At 35.3% G+C, this 20,150-nt stretch overlaps 3 protein-coding genes across 19 annotated transcripts in view; 2 read left to right on the top strand and 1 right to left on the bottom strand.

Annotated features, from left to right (window-relative positions):
• LOC124957150 overlaps nucleotides 1-10,248 on the top strand; it is a 223,821-nt gene extending 213,573 nt beyond the window's left edge. For 9 of the 11 annotated variants that reach the window (XM_047513901.1, XM_047513908.1, XM_047513904.1 and 6 more), the window contains 9 exons: nucleotides 1,726-2,094; nucleotides 2,258-4,489; nucleotides 5,564-5,783; nucleotides 6,265-6,674; nucleotides 6,791-7,004; nucleotides 7,363-7,511; nucleotides 7,647-9,087; nucleotides 9,230-9,485; nucleotides 9,605-10,248. In XM_047513901.1, the coding sequence (XP_047369857.1) occupies nucleotides 1,726-2,094; nucleotides 2,258-4,489; nucleotides 5,564-5,783; nucleotides 6,265-6,674; nucleotides 6,791-7,004; nucleotides 7,363-7,511; nucleotides 7,647-9,087; nucleotides 9,230-9,485; nucleotides 9,605-9,920 (5,607 nt within the window). In that variant the 3' untranslated portion in view covers nucleotides 9,921-10,248. The remainder of the gene's footprint in view (nucleotides 1-1,725; nucleotides 2,095-2,257; nucleotides 4,490-5,563; nucleotides 5,784-6,264; nucleotides 6,675-6,790; nucleotides 7,005-7,362; nucleotides 7,512-7,646; nucleotides 9,088-9,229; nucleotides 9,486-9,604) is intronic. The other 2 variants (XM_047513907.1, XM_047513905.1) reach the window with 2 other exon arrangements.
• Nucleotides 10,249-10,449: 201 nt separating this feature from the next.
• Nucleotides 10,450-16,132, top strand: LOC124957155 (bolA-like protein DDB_G0274169). Of its 2 annotated transcripts, none has more exons than XM_047513927.1 (4): nucleotides 10,450-14,173; nucleotides 14,466-14,683; nucleotides 14,946-15,011; nucleotides 15,152-16,132. In XM_047513927.1, the coding sequence occupies exons 1-4, from the start codon at nucleotides 14,131-14,133 to the stop codon at nucleotides 15,230-15,232; spliced, it is 408 nt and encodes a 135-aa protein (XP_047369883.1). In that variant the 5' UTR covers nucleotides 10,450-14,130; the 3' UTR covers nucleotides 15,233-16,132. The 2 variants fall into 2 exon arrangements, with proteins under 2 accessions (XP_047369883.1, XP_047369884.1); XM_047513928.1 differs by lacking the exon at nucleotides 10,450-14,173 and adding an exon at nucleotides 14,180-14,343.
• Nucleotides 15,293-20,105, bottom strand: LOC124957154 (set1/Ash2 histone methyltransferase complex subunit ASH2). Of its 6 annotated transcripts, none has more exons than XM_047513925.1 (11): nucleotides 19,940-20,105; nucleotides 18,727-18,876; nucleotides 18,457-18,635; nucleotides 18,102-18,274; nucleotides 17,534-17,708; nucleotides 16,822-17,030; nucleotides 16,548-16,725; nucleotides 16,234-16,378; nucleotides 15,901-16,036; nucleotides 15,568-15,819; nucleotides 15,293-15,464 (listed from the first exon to the last, which is right to left on the bottom strand). In XM_047513925.1, the coding sequence occupies exons 2-11, from the start codon at nucleotides 18,831-18,833 to the stop codon at nucleotides 15,360-15,362; spliced, it is 1,659 nt and encodes a 552-aa protein (XP_047369881.1). In that variant the 5' UTR covers nucleotides 18,834-18,876; nucleotides 19,940-20,105; the 3' UTR covers nucleotides 15,293-15,359. The 6 variants fall into 6 exon arrangements, with proteins under 6 accessions (XP_047369881.1, XP_047369876.1, XP_047369875.1 ...); XM_047513920.1 differs by having other exon boundaries at nucleotides 16,234-16,388; nucleotides 16,564-16,725; nucleotides 19,834-19,953; XM_047513919.1 differs by having other exon boundaries at nucleotides 19,834-19,953.
• Between the last annotated feature and the right edge of the window lie 45 nt (nucleotides 20,106-20,150).

Raw genomic sequence — 20,150 nt, forward strand, 5'->3', positions numbered from 1 at the left:
TTGTTGTTCGATTAATGCGAAGTAAAATAAAAGAAAAATTAATATCGTACAATGTTCAGTCGTACTTCTAATCTAATATAAAAATATTTTTCAATGGTAACTTCTGATTTCGTCGAAATCAGTTTTATAACGAGATATGCGAATCGTTTCCTCCTCTTTTCTCCTTCCCCTCCACTGTCTTTCCCCCACCGCTTAACAGGTCTATAAAAATTCCTTGATATTTGAATCGTTGGATCGTGTCACGAGCATTTAACCGTCATATACCGTATATAGTCAGTCGTATGATTACGAGGCACTCGAGGACTTTACTCGAATGACTCAGATCGACTGGTCTCGGAGTAATCGATGCCGAACGAGTTGTGCTTTACCCTTTTCCTGCACTCCTAGTATTTCGCAGTCGAATTCATAAAAAGCGGTATAAAGAGAAATAAAAAGAGAGATAAAGAGAAAGAGAATAAACTCAGTTGAGAGTCATTATTTATCAACCGGAAGCGTCCGTTCCCGCGAGAGTATATATCCTCCCTGATGAATATAAAAGAAGAAGAAGAAGAAAAAGAAAAAAGAATTCTATTTTTGACCTCGCTGAGAAGAAGAAGAAGAAGAAGAAGAAGAGAGGAGGATAGGAGAAAAATGCGACCGACATTAATGTTAATTAAGTGAGAACTATTTTTCTATGTAATCGACTAGATACATCTTCTTCCGCTTCGTTCGGCAGCATTAACGAGCACCTTATATAGCCTTCTTTGTGTTCGGACTCTTTTTCAGCCTGGAGAGCTCGGCATTTTTTTTTTTTTTTTCTTTTTTTTTTTCTTTTTTTTTTTCATCGTCTCTCTTTCTCTTTTTCTCTGTGTGCGTGTGGATGGATGTGTGTATATGGTGTTCGAGCACTCATATATTTACTTATCTCTACATAGTATTCAACGATGATGAACGGTGACGCGGCAGCGAGGTAAACAAAACGTGGGTTGACACTCGCGGTTCGATTAGCATAGTAAGCCTTCGTTGAGGTTATAATTAGATTTACGCTTTTGTATAAGCGTAAGTCGAGAGCATCCTTCGCATGCTGTTTTTCTCTTCGAGCTTTTCTTAACAATTAGTAGCCGTCGTTTCCTCCCTTCTTCCTCTAGAAATTCTCTTCGACCTTGAAACGTGAAAAATTAGCATGGCGTTTCTAACGTCCAAACGCGTTAAAATAGCGCGCCCAAAAAGGTACATTCACCTGTAAAATTCAAAGTTACCACGAAGTCCTTGAATTCGTGCGGTCGCTCGTTTGCATAATCTTTTCTTATGAGGAGCGATAACTATGCGAAAAGAATAAAACGTGTGAGAATGTTCGAGAGAGAGAGAGAGAGAGAGAGAGAGAGAAAGAGAGGATCACAGAGTTCTCGTTAATCTCTTTTTTTCAACTCGTTGCGAGCGCCTTGCGCAAGAGGAAAACGGGTTTTGCACGTATAGATGGAGGCATATTAAAGAACTTAACGACATGATGACACGTGTACACTTATACGAACACATACTATGTGTCTAAAGTTCCAAGTTTCTTACGGCATAACGTAGAAGAATGTGGATAAAATGGGCATATAAATTGATCTTCGATCGATCAGTAGAGTAGTAATAGTATTACCAATCGGTAACGTTTTGCAGGAACGAATCGTCTCGTCTAACCGCGCGTAAATCGCTTTTGCCAATGAAGATGAAAGTGATTGGCAGTATTGATTGAAGTAGGTGTCTTATATTCCGCAGAGAAACTTGCAGTCGGCCTCGATGGCGTGGAACACTTTCATACCTCTCCCACCACACGGAAGTAGAAGCCACGGCGGTCCGCATTCGGGAATGACGGCTCACGCCGGTCACCATCATCCTGGTGGTCCTGGTGCGACTGCGGCGCATCCGGTAACGGTGGCGCAACAGCAACAACGTGAACGCGAGGAACGCGAAGCGAGAGAACGAGAACGGGATGCGAGGGAGAGGGAACGGGAAAGGGAGCACCTGGTGGTCGCTGAGAGATTGCACAGGCAAGCCGAGGCTAGAGATCACGTGGCTGCTCAACAAAGGGCGGCTTATTACGCTGCCACAGCACCACCGGCTCAACAGGTACTTTTTAAATCTCCTTCTTTTACTTCTTTACCCCGCCCCCCGCCCCCCCCCCCCCCCCCCCGCCCCTTCCTACCTCCCTCCCCTTGTATATTTAATCCTTTGAAAATGTCTAATCCATCTTTTGATGGCATTTGTAATTGCGCTTTTCTATATTGTTTAGGTGTCCCGACCATCAAGCGTACCTGGAAAAGTCGAATACCCACCACCACCGGCACATTCTAGGACATCGAAGTCATCGTTGCCGGTCGGTAGTCTTCACGAAAAAGCACCGTCAGTGGTGGGTCCATCGCACAGTTCGCTTCCAAAGGCTGAACCTAACGTGAGCCTCTTCAGTTATTCCACGTACCAGCCGCAGCCGTCGTATATGCACGATATCAAGATAAAGAGCGAACAGCTCGGACAATCGGCGCACAAAACGTTACCGAGCAAAAGTGGCTTAGCTGGAGGACTCGAAAGGGATCATCATGGTAGGGAGGTATTGCAAAATGCACCTTCTTTGTTATCCGATCACAAGAGTTCCGTTATCGTGAAGAACGAAGGCAGAGAGTTACCGAAGGGTCCGCCACCGCAACAACACTCGCCGAGTCCGAAGATGATGCCGTACATGAACGTTCAGCCGGTAACACCGCAGCACAAGCAGGCTACTTACGAGTATAGGAGTCCAACGCAAAGTCCTCATCATCTTCATCATCTCGACGGCTTGCAAGGGGCAAAGAGCATACCGCAAAGCCACCACAGAAGTGGGAGTAGCGGCGGAGGTTCTACGACGACGTCACAACTACCAAGCTCTCACGGTCATCCACCACCACCACCACCACATTCGCACAATCGGCAGTCACCTCATGCTCAACATCCTCATCAACCGCCCCACCCATCCCCGCCAGAGCCGCGTTATTTGAGCAGGTCCGAGCCTGGTCTACCTTACGCGACATCGAAATCGTCCTATCCTTATCCGCATCCTCACCCACCGACGGCTTCGCCGACTTCGCATTATGCCACTCCTACGGCCGTCTCGAAGCCAAAAGTCAGCAGTCCGGCGCCACCGCATATATACGGCAAGCCAAACTCCGGTATAATGACCGGTACGCCAGTTTGCAGGGCTTCGGAGCCCGCAGTCGCGGCACCGATACCTTTAACGTCGAAGGCCGGTAGCTCGCCTTACCAGCAAGTGCCTCATCACCATGGAGCGCCGCCACCTCCTTTACCACCACCGGCTCACAGTAGCAGATCCGTATACGATAATAGGGGTTTCGCTGGCTCTATGCCAGCCGCCAAACTACCACCTCCACCTCTTCATGGATCACCACCTACGGCCGCTTCGGCGCCCCTTTCGAGGCCAATAGTTCATCCTGCCCATCACGGTAGCCCTCATCAACAGCCCGGTCAAACGTTGCAACACGCTCAACCGCAGATTGCCGCTTCAAACTTCCAAACTCAACCTCTAGATCTTGGAGTGGAAAGATCTGGTTCACCTAAGAGAAAAGCTCCAACGCCACTTTCCTGCGATAATGTTAGCGGACAGCCGGTTTCCTTGGAGGTCTGTAAGAAACGACGAACGGAAGAACCACAACCGTTGTCCCTCCAATGCGTTGGCCCGCCCGTTTTGTCTAGGGTGAGCGAACCTAGTCCTCTCATTGCTTCGGCCGCAACTTCTATCACGACTGTCGTTAATACCGCGGCGTTGTTGTCTCAACCGAGCGACACCACCCAGTCTTCTCAAGAACGTACGGTTGCGGCCGAGAGTCCGGCTCCTAGAACAGCGAGCGGTGATGGCTCAGTTCGGCCAGCCAGTGCCGGCAGCGTTAGCTCTTTTAATCCTACTAACGTTAGTGCGGCACCGAGTCCAGCACCTATACCAAGTCCGGCGCCATCAATGGCACCTAGTCCGGCACCGAGCGCTCCTGGTACACCTGCCAAAACTAATCCTACCACGGTCGATAGCGAAAAATCGGAAAGTCCGGCCCCCAGACCACCTAGCAGTACTAGCTATCCTGTTCATAAATTGAAAAAGGCTTGGCTTCAAAGGCATTCGGGCGAAGATGGCACGGAGGATACCACAGGCATGGTTGGAAGTGGTTCCTGTGTTACGTTACCTCTCAATATTTCTCAAGTACCATCGCAGCCACTCAATAACAAAGAACGCGAGCCAAGCTCGAACTCTAGTAGTACGACAACGACGACTTGTTTACCGAGCGCCGTTAATTCCATTTACAATATCGGTAGTATGGCAGTGAACAGCATCAACAAGAGCAAAGTCACTGCAAAAGGAAGTCGTAAGACAACGAATAAGGAACCTCTTAACGGTCACGCCACGGATACGAAGAATCTTCAAGAGGACTCATCCAGCAGCGACCCTGAACGAAAGTCGCCGCCGAAAAGAAAACCACCCAAGGTATCTATCATCTTTATGTTGCTTTTTTCTTTTTCTTTTTTTTTTTTTTTTTTTTTTTTTTTTTTTTTTTTTTTTTTTCTTTTCTTTTTTTTCGAATAATGGTTGTTGCTAAAACGTATGCCTTTTCAAATACATTTTATTATAATTATTATGTTTTATTATGTATTAGCATGGATTTGTATAAGTTTCGTGGAACTTTATTTTGTAGATGTATTTTATCAGATATATTTTTAAAAAATATTTTACACAAGTGGTGCGTGCATGATTAGATTTTACATATTAAAAAAAAAGAAAAATTAGTTGATAAAAATTTTTACTATATGGAATTTATAAGGTTCCATTAGATTAGCCTCATTAAAAGCTTTTTCTATATAATTGTCGCAATGCGAAATCGAAAGTTTATATATTTCGTAAAGTGGAACAATAGATCGCCGGAAGATCCGCCGTTACGTTTAAACTAACCGCTATTTTCGCGCCATACTAGACGCCATTTTCTTGTGAAGCTCAGTGGCGTACGTGATCTTCGAGCAGTAATAGTGGCCTTTGTTGATTAGAGTGTAATTGATAAAGAAAGTGATATTAAAATAGTTCACAGTGCTGTTAATTATTGTTGATAACGCATTATGTATAATTTTCTTTATAAATAAATATGGTAATCTATTAAAATACATTAAATTATAACATTAACGTCTATAGGCAGTATACTTAACCTCTATCGCGGAACGTGTTCGATTTTACGCTATACTTTTTCCGTATTTCTTACTTGAATATAATAACAAAATATGATTACTATTGAAATTTATTATCTGAAATTATGTTTCATATATATTTTTGGGTAAAAATGAATTTATATTTTTCAAAATTTATATACATTAATGAATGAGTAGATAAATGTTTTCGCGTGCATCGTGAACTCTCTCTTCCTTTATCTTCTTTTGTATGTTTTTATTAGATCATTTATTAGCCATTTGAATGATTTTCTATAAAATATTGATTGTATTTAGTGGCTTCACATAATCGCAGCTACGAAAGCATGAACTTCCTGACTACTTAATAATCTGTGCCCTGTGGTAGGTAAAACGAAAGAAGGGAGCTGCACGGAGGCAACAAACTGCCGCAGAAGATCAGCGGAGACACAAAGAAGAAAAACAAAGCGTAGGAGCTGGAGCAGGAAGTGAGTCTAGCAACGAAAGCGAAGCTGGATCTGCTAGTGACACCAGTGAACAATTGGGAGTTCATCCTCCTCCGAGAGCACGACATACCACGGCCAATTCCAACAATTCCTCGGGAAACGGTTAGTTGACGTAGCTTGTTGTAAATGGACTTCCCATCAGGTGAACTAACTATTCACTTGCAGGGTAAGTGATACGCGTTTCATGATCATACATTTATTCCTTTCTTTAAAGCTGTATGGGAAGTCAAAAATAAGAAGCAAAATATTTACGTTTTCAATTTTGGTAATTCAATTGCATATTTATACGCTCTACCAGTAGTTTGCCAATATATTTTTCCTGACATCAGTCTGATGTGTCTTTTTCTCTCTCTCTCTCTCTCTCTCTCTCTCTCTCTCTCTCTCCCTCTCTCCCTCTCCCCCTCTCCCCCTCTCCCTCTACGTACACACATGATGAAAATTAAAAGTTGATAACCGTGATATACAAATATATATTACAAAGAGAGCTTTTTAACACTGATATTGTACAATATTATTTAATATGATTTATTCTTCTTCTGATATACGTATTAATAAATCATTACCGTCATTGTTTTCTGCATAGGAAATAATAAAGACCTCAGAAAAAGAGGCAGAAAACCAAAGACTACTAAAGGTAACGATGCTGGAGGAGAAGATCAACAACCTCGTCAAAAAAAAGAACGTAGAGATGAGAGCACAAGTGGTGGTAACAGTGGACCTGGAGGAAGTGGTGGAAGGGGAGATCCCTTTCGAAGACCAGCTGTGTCACAGTTAAAGAAGACAGGTGAAAGCTGGTTGCAAGATGACGTTTGTTTCTACGCTGCTCCAAAATTAGCGAAGTGTCGTGAATGCCGGCATGCTCTAACTAACGGCCTTAAAAATCTTCCTCAAAATGTCTTCTGTAGATTCTACGCATTTCGCAGATTACGATACACAAAAAATGGACAATTGGCTATAGCAGGATTTAGTGATCCGCATAAAGATACTTCTGAGGTAAATATTTTATATCATTAATTTTACTTTTACATTTAAGTGGACTTTCTGAAAATTTTATTCATCATCCTTCTGCAGGAGTGTGATTGATAACGGATACCACTGTGCTGTTGCAGGAAGATCTACGCCTATGGTTGCCGGGAAAAAATATTCAGGACTCGGACGATAAAGAAGAAAAATTTGAAAAGGATGAAAAAGATAAAGTAGAGAAAGTGATCAAGGGAGATTTAGATTTAGAGACAGCACATAGACTTCTTCGACAAGTTGGAGATCAATTTTGTGATCTTTTACACCAAGAGAAGGATGCGCTTCAGGAACACATGGCAGAAGGTTAATATTATTGTACAAATACGTTATGTAAAAATATATTATATAATAATACAAATATATTTATATAACAAGATAAATTAATTTATATATAAAAGAAAAGTTTCACACAGCAAACAACACATTTGCATGATATTGTTGTGTTTTACGTATATTATGTTAGATCTTATTAAAAACTTTTTTTTTTTTTTCCTTTTTTCCCCCCGAATATTCTTTTTTAAAAATATACTTGTATTTTTTTATTTAGCAATCATGTATATATATATATATATATGACAAAGCATTACAAAGAATTATTAATTTTAATTTGTTCGCATGTTTACACGCTTTATGTATTCGTTGTTTATTTTACTCTTCATAGTGAGTTCGGGAATTACAGACGGAATAGTAGCATGGAAACGAGTACTGCCAGGCGTACGAGAATTGTGTGATGTATGCGAAACGACACTTTTCAATTACCATTGGGCTTGTAGAAAATGTGGTTTTGTCGTATGCATCGATTGTTATAAGGTAATGTATATATTTTTTTCTCCCATAAGATTGCATTTCAGAAAAATTTTTAATGTCACAAGTAAATAAATGATATTACAATAAAATTTCTTGTAGGATCATATAAAATTAAAATAAAAATATTTTCTCTTTTAGGGACGTAAAAATGGAACGATTAAGATCTGGGGTGAAAGTGGCAAAGACAGAGATGACTTTTCATGGTTATTATGTACAAACAGACAAGCTCACGAACCGGAACGACTCATGCTCACACAAATTATAGCCGGTGATAGTCTCTTGCGACTTGGGCAACGTCTTCATGACTGTCGATCGGAATGGGGAATTCCTCAGCATTGTGGTTGTTCGTTCGTTTCACCCGGTCAGCCAAACGAGAGTTTGAGAAATTTAATAAAGGGCGAGACAGTTTCTGTTCTTAATGGAAACATTAAGCAGGAACCCAAAGAGGAGAAAAAAATAAACGAATCTAACGGAGCATCGGAGAACAAAGTGAATGGCGAGGATAAGAATTCTCCATTGAATTGGTTGGCAGACGTGGCGTTGCAAAATCAGGATAAGAACGAAAGTGGATCGAGTTCGGATTCCGACGAGGATCGTGAGGGTAATTATTCAACGTTGAGAGAGTTATTAATTAGGCCATCTCACAAATCTAATGGTAATGGGTCAAGATCAAATTCACCAACAAATAATCCTGGTAATACCAATCCTCCTTCTGGAACTAACACTCAAAACAATATCACCAAATCTGGGAAGAAATCGAAAATGGATACGCTTGATGAAGTAATAACTAGCGTGATAGAGCACACCGTAACGAAAGAAAGGGAGAGCGGTGGACTTGACGACGATGAGAAACCAAGAGAATTGAAACATTTTGTACGAAGATACAAATGGACTCAGAGAGGCCGAGAACCATTACCCATAAGAATCATGACGTTAACGGAGAGCAAAAGTATTTATCCAGATGTACCACATTCATGGCTGTGCGATGGTAAATTGCTCAGGTTAAACGATCCAAATAATCCAAACAATTATAGAATTTTCCAAGATCAATGGAAACGTGGACAGCCAGTGATCGTCTCGGATGTAGCTAAATCCCTGGACATGGACCTTTGGCATCCGGACTCCTTTGCGAGAGATTTCGGAGACAAAAAAAATGATCTTATAAATTGCATGACTGGAAATTTGGTACCGAATCAACCGATGCGTAAATTCTGGGAAGGATTCGAACACTTTTCGAAACGACTGAAAGACGAGAGGGGAAATCCTATGCTATTGAAATTGAAAGACTGGCCGCCCGGCGATGATTTTGCCGAATTGTTGTCAACACGTTTTGTTGATTTAATGAAAGCTCTCCCATTGTCGGAATATACGCATCGACATGGTAGATTGAATTTAGCGAGCCATTTGCCCGATTGTTTTGTAAGACCAGATTTAGGTCCTAAAATGTATAACGCATATGGTTCGGCACTTCATCCGAACAAAGGTACCACAAATCTTCACTTGGACATTTCTGATGCGGTTAATGTCATGGTATACGTCGGCATACCTAAAGATACCGATAACGATGAGTATGTCAAAGGTAAGTCGCGCGCAACGTCTTTTAATCAAATAATTTAATGGTCTCAATAATGTTGAAATACCCAATTTGAAAGTTTTAATCAAAGAATAAGACTAAAGTCTTAATTATCGTGTAAAATCATTAATTATATCATTGATTACAGAGGCATTAAGAGCTATAGACGAAGCAGGCTGTGATATTCTGACGCGTCGTCGTGTTCGCGAACGCGGCGAGGCACCAGGAGCATTGTGGCACATTTATGCGGCTCGCGATGCAGATAAAATTCGTGACTTATTAAATGCCGTTGCATTAGAACGTGGTGCGCGTTTAGAGCCTCATCACGATCCGATACATGATCAGAGCTATTATCTAGATGGGCCTCTGCGTGAACGATTATATCGCGAATATGGTGTCGAAGGGTAAGCTGCTAGCTTTTTTTTTTTTTTTTTATTCATTCACATTTTTCCCATTAAATATTCCAACATAAAAGTTCTAATGAATCGCTTTTGTTTGTTCCTTTGTTTTTATTTCCTTATAGATACTCTATCGTGCAATGTCTTGGGGATGCCGTTTTCGTGCCAGCAGGTGCGCCGCATCAGGTCCGTAATCTTCACAACTGTATCAAAGTCGCCGAGGACTTTGTATCTCCGGAAAATGTTTCCCATTGTTTCCATCTAACGCAAGAATTCCGTGAATTATCGGATTCCCATACAAATCACGAGGATAAACTGCAAATTAAGAACATTATCTATCATGCCGTTAAAGATTCCTTGACTGTATTAGCGAATGCCAAGGAAGAGGCCCTTGCCAAATTGAAAACTGGTAACGAGACGAAGATTAAAGAAGAAACGTAGCCATAGGCCCCTCACCGTGATCGTAAGATCCAAGAATCATTGTCTTGAATATAAGTCCTTCGCGTCTTGTCGCGAGAAAGTTCTATTTGCTTCGAGTTCTAGAAGCTTTTCATAGAGAGTGAGAGAGAGAGAGAGAGAGAGAGAGAGAGAGAGAGAGAGAGAGAAAAAAAATTTTTAAAAGTGCGAGGCACATTTTAGAAAGAGTGAGAGAGAGAGAGAGAGAAAGAAGATTGTCGAGTATAATGCACTCCGAAGAGAGACAGACATCGCGTGGTGGTGTAAGAATTTGTTGTGATATTTGACGAGTAAACTCGCGTTTAATTTTCTACATAACATTGGCTGAGCCAATCGAGGTTATTCGTTATTTCGTTTGACTTCCGTTTCCTTTTTCTTGTTTATCTTTCTTATTTTTTCCTTATTTTTTATTATTATTCTCTTTTTTCTTTTTTTTTTTTTTTTTTTTTTTTTTTTTTGTTTTTTTTTTGTTTTTTTTTTTTTTTTTTTTTTTTTTTTTTTTAATCCCTATTACCCGTTTCCTTTTCTCCTACCCGAAAAACGCTATCGATGGACATGAAGTCCGTGAGTTTTTCATTGAATTTTATATGGATCGGTCAAGACTAATGCCCGTGTCCACTTTACGATTGTGATACCAACAGGACTTTGGATCATACATTATTTGTAATTAATTATATCGTGCCTGTATTCAATACACACTGTCTATGTCATATATAAATGTAGATAATCGGTTATCGTATAATAAGATCCTAACTAGAATCTGTGAGAGATTTTGTCTAGACTTTAGAGATGATGATGATGCTGCTGCTGCTGATGATGATGCTGATGCTGCTGCTGCTGATGCTGCTGCTGCTGTTGCTGATGATGATGATGATGATGATGATGATGATGATGATTATACATACCTTTGTGCAATTAGTTTGTCGATTAAATTGTTAGCTGGCTCGGTGAGATTACTCTTGAGTTTCATTATCGTGTGCTCCCATCATAATTCGGTGCTTTCGGTAGTGAATAATAACGATCTTGGCTCAACGAGTTCATTTGATCATATTTTCTCGCTTCTTTATATTGTGCTCCATATATATAAAAAAAAAAAGTATATGTATATATATATATATACATATTATGTGTGTGTATATATATATATATATATATGACGGGAACATGATAATAAAATACTGCCTAATTGATTCACTTTAATGCATGTGTACTATCGATCAACAGATTGCGTACATCTGTGTGTTTATTGTGCGGCCGACGTTACATCGTTGTTTGTACCTGTTTTCACAACTTGTGTCGACTAATATATACCTTACTTTAACGTGAAAGTATGCCGATTCGAGGAAAATACAAACTTTTGACAATTATTATTCGCTTATTCGAATATCAGAAAAGAAAAAGGTAATAATAAACGACGGACAAGAGTAAAAAACGATAGAAATATGTAGGAATGATAATCCTATTGTATTGGAACACATGTATGTAACATCACACATGCAATTTTTGCAAATTCATTAAGTCATGTTTTTGACTTGTGATCACTATAGTCAACAAAGGGAAAGATAAAACAAAATGAAGGAGAAAAAGAAAAAATACAAAGAAGAAATGAATCGAAACTGTTATTTTTATCAAAGTACTCGAGCCGTCTTTTATCCGATGAATGGAAAACAAAAACAAACAAAGGATAATGTAAATTGATATCGTAATAATGCTAACGATAAAAAAAAATGAACTACGATAACATTATTTAAAGTAAAAGAAAAAAGGAATATACAAGAAAAGAATGAAAGAGAGAAAAACAATGTAATAAGTTTCAAAGTGCCAATGTGAACGATGATGTGGAGACATCAAATAATAAATGTGTACGCGTTGTATATCTCGTATGCGTAGGTAGCAAACAAGAGGAGTAGGAAGAGAAGGAGGAGAAGGATAGAAAAAGAAGAAACAAAAAAGAAAATAAAAGATAACAAATGGTTAGTTAAGCAAAAAGAATCGCGCGCACCAGATGACAGGGCCGAGTTCCTATCACTGAAACAATTTGCGTCAAACAAATCACACATCGCGCTATTTACAGTGTTACGTACTTGAACAATTCTTTCCGTCTAATCGTAATGCGAGCGTATAATAACCGACTCCATCTTGAATTTCTCGAAAAAAAGAAGGCGCTATTGTATATTTATAGATGTTTTTGAAACGTGCGACAGACAAACAAAAAATTTTTCTGCGTCGCGATTTATTAAAAAAAAAAAAAAAAAAAAAAAGAAAAAAAAACGTAAAAAAAAAAGTAAAAAAAAAAAAAAAAAGAAGAAGAATAAGATATAAAAAAAAAGAGAAAACGTTACGTATTTCTGGCAAAAGAGACAATTTCTTGTTTTTTTTTTTCTTTTCTTTTTTTTTTTTAGATCGTACTCCGCTAACTTGCGCTTTTATCGATCGAAAAATGTCAAGGACGGTACGTTGGAATAAGTAAAATAATGAAGAAAGGTTAAAAAAAGAAAAAAACGAAGAGAGAGAGAGAGAAAGAGAGAGAGATAGAAAGAGAAAGATAACCAGTGAAATCCTGAAATCCGCAATTTCTTTGATCTCAACATTTGTCTAGCATACAACGACTCGATAAAATAATATTTAATGAATAAATCTTAAATATCGTAGTATTACTAAGTGCGTTAATCTTATGGAGATGATAAGTATCAAACAACAACAACAAATTACCCTTTTATTGACCCTTCGAAGGAACATTGTATAAAGTAACAAAAGACGTACTCTGTGTATTATTGCTGCAGGCAAAGCTATTATTATTTTTATTATTATTATAATTAATTATTATTACTATTATGATTACTATTAATATTATTATTATTATTATTATTATTATTATTATTATTATTATTATTATTATTATTATTATTAATATTATTATTATTAATATTATTATTATTTGTTCTCTTGCTACGTGTAAATATACATTTATACATGCATATATGTATACATATACATATATAAATACGAATGAAAATTTTAGGATTAAGAGGATACACACTCCACGAAACACGAAAAAAAATTACACTACGTGCGTATAGGTAGATAGTCCATTATACCATTTATTATTATAATTATTACCATTACTACGATTAAATATTATTAACGAAGAATACGATATCTAAATGTTGCTAAATATATCGCGGCGGAGCACGGTTATGAGAGAAAAAGAGCGACCGAGAGAGAGAGAGAGAGAGAGCGAGAGAGAGAGTAGAATATACATTAAGATGAAAAAATAAAAGTCGAAAACTTGTATGTGTCGCGAGTGCGCGAACCTTAGGGGATACGTATGTGCGCGTGTGTTTCCCATGTATGTGTGTGTATGATCATGAGCGAAAATTTAAGCCAGAGAAAGCACGAGAGTAAAACACAAGGGGCCGTGTTTGGGGGCGGAATGGAATGGATGAATTTACATGTACAGCTCTAAAAAAAGAAAAAAAAAAAAAAGAAAAAAAAAGGAAAAAAAGAAGAAGAAAAAATATCCTAAAAGTAATCCACCCCCAGAGTCCCGTACCACCCCACCACCGGCCGCCCCTCAGTCATAGCAAGTTATGAACCGCGGGCCGGCAGGTCTGAGTATAATTTTTTGTACTGTGTAAATGTAAGAACATACGTTTGAATAAGAAAAATGTTTATATTATGAAAGATCTTGTCTTTTATTGTTTATAAACATTTCTACTATTTCTTTTCTATGTACGAACGCATTCTCATATGCACATCGGTTATATGTCAGGATGGTATAAAAGAAAATTATGTCCATTTGTTTTTAAATCGATTTTAAATGAAACGATATTATATAAATATATATTTTCTTTTATCGATGTGATTTATTCGATCTTTCAAATTATAATAAGGAATTAATAATATTGGCCAATTGACGATTTTTGAACTGTTTTAAATGGCTCCTCTTTCAGCAACATTTTTCTGATTACTTTCTAAAAGCTATATTTAGTTTATAAAACCTATTAGTTGAAAGTTGAATTAACAATTTAATATGATATTTTGCTGTTTCAGTTGATCAGCTTAGCAAATATTCCGTCGGAAGAGGATGTTGAACGATGAAGAAGTAAATCAAGTATTTGAAACTTGAAATGTTTGAAATTTCAAATCTCAAAATGATCGCTGATTTTTTTTTTTTTTAGATTGATTCGTCGGTATGCGTTTCTCAATAGTGACTTTTCAGAGGGCACCACTGATGTGTATGTGTTTTATATCGAATTTTATATGTCACAATTCTACGAAAAAAAATTACAATTCGACCTAAGTTCGCGTTTGTTACACTACACTCTGTAATTATTTAAATCCGTTGTGATACAACGTCACGTTACACAAATGAATATAAAAATTTGCAATTTTACAATTAGTCGAAGTGAGTCGGTCATTATACCATAATTATTTTCAAAAGTCCTGAGTAAAATAATTTACGTAGATTATAAACGTCTATATAAGGAAAAAAAATATTAAATGTTTATTAGATATTTTGGATTCTAGATAGTATATTTAAAAACGTATTATTGCAAAAGATGAATAATATGACACAAACGAAACCTATAGAATCATCGATAAGAAAGAAACTAAAAGAATCATTCGATCCGTATTTCATTGATGTTATCAATGAATCTTATATGCACAATGTACCTAAGGGATCAGAAACGCATTTTAAAGTAGTAGTTGTTTCTGAACAGTTCGATGATAAACCTCTGATTATGGTAAGAATATTACATTATATATTACAATAAAAATAATATACTTATGTTGATAAAATGTATTGATCTAAAGCAAATTTATTAACACACATTACCATTCAAAGACATAAAAATGTGATTTCTTTTGTTGACTACTTATAAAATGCCAAAGACAATAATATAAGTCTAGATGGTAATGTGTTAAGAGTAATTCTTATATCATTCAATCAATCTTCTTTATTATAAATTAATAGTAATATTACAATACATTTCTCCTCTTATTTAGCGTCATCGTATGGTACACGATTTATTAAAAGTTGAATTACATGACATACACGCACTTTCCATCGTAGTAAGTTTTCATTATTAATATATATATATATATATATATATATATATATATGTATATATATATATATATATATATTTTTTTTTTTAATGTTGAGCAATGATAGATTTCATGTAAATAATATTAAAATATTTTTGTAAAAGGCAAAGACACCTGAACAATGGGAAAAAAGTAACAAAACATTTACGCCCAGCCCTGCTTGCAGAGGAGGTTTCGGAAAATGATATGTATCAGTACATAAAGATTGTATATAAATATTGATATGAACGTTGAAATATACTGAATAAAATTTAATAAAATAATTTAATTGTTTAAAAACAGATAATTAAAAATTAAAATATTTTATTAATGTCACAAGGAAAACGTGTCTAATCTTAATCTTCCTTCATTCTCAGTTAGGTAGAGTATATCTGCCATAGACTGTTCTGCAATTGCTTCTTCCGCTTTATCATGCATCTGTAAAGTGTATACACAGGCACACACGCACACGCGCTTATTACAATTGGTAATACAATTTAAATATTGTAAACATCGACATATTTATTGTAATAATACTTACACCTCGGAAAGCAGTATCGGTAGGAGGACACTTAAAATTGGGTCCAAAATTTACAGAAACAGTTGCACTTTTATGTATTGAGACAGTAGGAAAATATGCTCCTCTATTGATATCTATAAAAGCTTCACCTTGATTGATACCATTTCTATAATATACGATTTTACTCCCTGGTAGAGATTTTAAGGCTTTTAATGCTTCCGGTACTTGATCCTTCTCCTCGTAATAAAGGTGACTCTTGAATTTTACTAAAGGCTAAATTACAGATATCTATGATTACTTGAAACGTACGTGAAATGTATTAATCTAAAATTAATTAATTAATCTATTATTTACTCTATCTTTATATGTATTTGGAATATGTGACGCATCATATGTATCAGGTAAAGATATAAGAAATCCTAATGTATCTCCTTCCCCATAACCATTGCTATAATGTTTTCCTCTACTTTCATGAAATCGTGTACCTTTCCTGTAAAATAGAATTAAAAACAAATTTTATTATGGAAAAACAAAAAAAAAAAAAAAAAAAAAAAAAAAAAAAAAAAAAAAAAAAAAAAAAAAAGAAGAAGAAAGAAAGAAAATAATAACAATCATGTTTTCCAATGTACATTTTCTTCATATATTATAGAATATTTTCTTTAAACGAAGAAACTCTCTTATACGTACCTAGACCTCCAAGAATATCCAAATTTGTCATAGCCTAATGGTGCTTGTAGATTCGCATATTCTTGTGCCCAACCAAGCCTAGTAGCAGATCCTTCAGGCATTTCTTCGATAGTAGCTTCCCAGTACCAAGTTCCTTTACTTACACCTAAATTAGACTTACATTAAAAACATCATGTATTTATGATAATTATACATTTTTACTAAATTGCTAAAGTTTTATTTAAAATTTCATAATGTCTGCGTTTATGTCGTTATCGTAAAATCACAAAACGTTCAAGAAAATCTTTGATTTATAACAAATATCTAACACATACTATGTGTGGCTCTGACCATGCAATATCCTTTTTCACCGGTGACTGCTAATCTGTCTTCTGAAACTCTTAATTGTGGGGCACGATCATGTAAAGCAAGTAATACTGCACTTGGACTTAGAGGCCTATATAACCAACCGGGAATAGGTTTTCCTGCCCAATCACTACTTTCATCAAACTCCTATAACATCGTATGATAGTAATGATTATTATACGTATTCGCATTTACTCACCCATTCTTCTTCAAGAATCTTTAAACAAGATAGATTTTATTTACTTGTCTGAAAGGTGCATGAGGATCTGGTTCTGCAAGTATATATCTGTATCCATCTTTGTTAAAAGGATGCTCAAGAGGATAACCATGTGCAGGCAATTTCGGTGCTGTCATATCTGAACTTCTTCCTTTTTTTCCAGGACCAGTACCTGCCCCTTCTCCAGGAAGTTTGCGTTTTGCATTACGACCACGAAGTCCTCCGCTTAATGGCACTTGATATTCCATGATAATAGAAAGCTGAATTATTAAGCTGAATGTGTTACAGTATTAATATATTCTAGATCATTGTGTCATATAATAAAAGTTTGTTTGGTATAATGCTTAAACTGTTAAATTATTGATTTAATATGTTTGTTTTAGTATACATGCAATAATTAAAATCTTTTTTAAAAGAAATGATATTTTTTTTTCAAAAAGTCAAATAATTTAAATAAATTTATTGTGAGTATTAGACTATTTGATCTGCACATTACTCTTATTAATAGCTTGTTATGTGATATTGTGGTAGTGATTTCCTTGATAAGATAAGATATACGTATATACGTATACTAATAATCAGGTTTAGCAATGTATCTCACTTAAAAAAATGAAGACAGAGTAAAGGTTTGATTATTATTATATTATTTATATAATAAAGAATGTAGTCAGTTCTTTTGTACTTTTAATATTAAAGAAATGTATTATAGAGTGGATGATAATATGATAATATGCTCACCAACATGTTGCACACCCATTTCTGTAACTTTCAAATGGCCTCCCTTGATCATTGCTTCATAATTAGGCTTAATTAACACAAGATCTGGACTTGCTAGTCCAAACAACTGGCCTTCTGCATTATTTTCATCCATAGTAAATAATGTACCAACATCTTTCAATAATGCTCTGTGTATCTGAAATTACAATTCAGTACTTCAGATCTAAATATTAGATCTTATATCTATGAAATATGCGAAGTGTTAATTAACTTTTTTTTTTCTTTTTTATCAATTAAATCTAACAATAGGGATAATTGTAAGTTTTATTTCCAATAATAGATAAAGAATTTTACAAATCCAAAATGAAAGGACGTAAAAAAGTTTAAATGATACGTACAATCAAAAATGTTTTATTCATTATTGTTCTACGTAGAAATAAAACAATTTATTATTATTACAGTAAGAAAGGAACTGAACTTTTATGTAATACCGTACGAAAATATGATAGATGAAATAAAATAATAATAATCAAATCTCAGAAGGGCAAAGTTATTAAATGAAAAAGTGTAATTTGATAAAATAACTTACTGTAGCATGCCAAGACTGTGTAACTCTGCGAGGCATTGTTGTCATGCTTTCCCAATGACATTCGATAAAAGGTATTATATCTTTATCCTTATGAAATAATGTTCTTTGTTCACTTTCTTTTTGACAAATTTGTAATAAATTAGCTATTGCAGTGACACACATTTGCGGAAAAGCTTTAAGAAAAAACATGACATTTAATTCAAAATTTATTGCCTATCTTAAGCGAAATCTTTCATTCTTCCAAAAGGTATCATTTCTTTTTATCATTATTATTATTAATAATTCATTTTGTAATAAAAAAAAAAAAATATATATATATATATATATATATATATATATATATATATACACTTACGAGCTTGATTTTTTTTAAAACTTTCTAATCCAGTCGGTGAACAATTTTTACACATAAATATGTAGTTCATCATGAAAGGCACTAACTTGCCTAACTGATATCCAATACAAGATTCGTGAAACCACCTTGAACAACTAGCACATAACAATTCTGCTATGTTCAGATTTCTTTCTTTTCCACTATAAAGAAAAAAAAGAAAATATTAATATAGATAGTAGACATTTTATCATAATATTTATTGTACTTTAACTTGTATTGCATTTAGATTACCAATAACAATTTCCTGATTCATTATTATTACTACGATTGTTAAGTTTATCATTTTGATCTGTTTGTTTGGACTTTTGTCTGTTCTTGTCATCAGGTTTTACTTTCATTTTTTCTTCTACAGAAACAGCTTGTGCATTTTCAATCTTATCGCTGTAAAATATAATTTGATTATTAAGCAATAAATATTTATATTTGCATTTTAAATATAGAATAAATATCGTTTGGCGGGAAAAATAAAGTTGATATTATACCTTAACCTGTGAAAATAAAAGCTATAATAAATTTACCTAATTCAACGAAATTAGCAATTATAATAATTAACGTGGATATATAGATTTATAATTTTCAATTATAAATAAAATTACCTTTCTACTTTTTCCTCTGCCATTATTTTTACACTTAAAATTTATCTTTTTTATAGGTAAAGAAATGAACTTGAACAATTATTGAAAATTCTTTCACAGATTGAGGATAATACTTTTTTTATTCCCGAATTTTCTTGTACTTTCTCTATTATATAAATTTATATAGAATCTATTATCAAAAAGAGATTAAACTCAGAGCAACAACAAATGACATTTTATAAGGGATCATGTGTTTACGATGCGTCTGCGCAGATCAGTAAATAATTTTTTAGAGCTCGAAAATCTACGCCGATCGACGCGCCACCTAGTCGATATATTTCGAAAATTTTGTCATGTTTGAAATTTTATCAATGTCCTATAGATAGATTATTTATTTACTGGACTTTTTAACTTATAAGATAATCTTATGTAGCGAGATAGTACTTGCAATATATTGATATCTAATTGTAAATCACGCAACACAAGAAGAATGTATTTTCTATACTATTTTCAAAATCCTTTAAATCTAATTAAACACGAAAGTTATTAACACTTTACATTGCCAATAATATTTCAACAGGTAAATAGATAAGATATATTTAAATTCAAAGATAATTTCTTTAAATTCGCAAATTTATATACTAATTATCATACGATAGTACCGACATACTATCTAATAAATATGGATGATTGTAAGACGCACGCTACCATCAAAAAAAGATATACTTCACAGTCTACTATTACTACTATCTCTACTACTTACTCATCGAAACCAATTGTTATGTACGCATGAGAGGGAAATATTACAACACAAGCTTGTGCACCGATGCACAGACACATGGCATTCGTAGTTCATATTTTGTCCATACCTGTCGCTGAAGTCACACACGCTTTGAACAAAAGCCAGTGAACAGCCATAATTCGTTGACCAAGAATATTCGTTCCACGAATAGAAATCCTTGACCCAAGTTGTAACGATTGTCGTTTGGTGTTGTCATCTTTTGAATGATTATGTTTGAGTAAGAGAATATCAATGATTTCCATAGTCGAAGAAAATACTGTTGGACACTTATTGTCATG

This window comes from Vespa velutina, chromosome 24 (genome assembly GCF_912470025.1).
Source record: "Vespa velutina chromosome 24, iVesVel2.1, whole genome shotgun sequence".
Lineage (NCBI taxonomy): Eukaryota > Metazoa > Arthropoda > Insecta > Hymenoptera > Vespidae > Vespa > Vespa velutina.

Excerpts from the sequence above, each read along its gene's own strand:
- LOC124957155 (XM_047513927.1), top strand. The coding sequence starts at position 14,131 with ATGCGTTTCTCAATAGTGACTTTTCAGAGGGCACCACTGATGT. Across the intron at positions 14,684-14,945 it reads ATGATAAACCTCTGATTATG|CGTCATCGTATGGTACACGA; the intron begins GTAAGAATATTA and ends CCTCTTATTTAG. Across the intron at positions 15,012-15,151 it reads TACACGCACTTTCCATCGTA|GCAAAGACACCTGAACAATG; the intron begins GTAAGTTTTCAT and ends TTTTTGTAAAAG.
- LOC124957154 (XM_047513919.1), bottom strand. The coding sequence starts at position 19,910 with ATGTGTCTGTGCATCGGTGCACAAGCTTGTGTTGTAATATTTCCCTCT. Across the intron at positions 18,275-18,456 it reads TTTTAAAAAAAATCAAGCTC|CTTTTCCGCAAATGTGTGTC; the intron begins GTAAGTGTATAT and ends TTTTTCTTAAAG. Across the intron at positions 17,031-17,533 it reads AATGGGTGTGCAACATGTTG|TGCCATTAAGCGGAGGACTT; the intron begins GTGAGCATATTA and ends TGGAATATCAAG.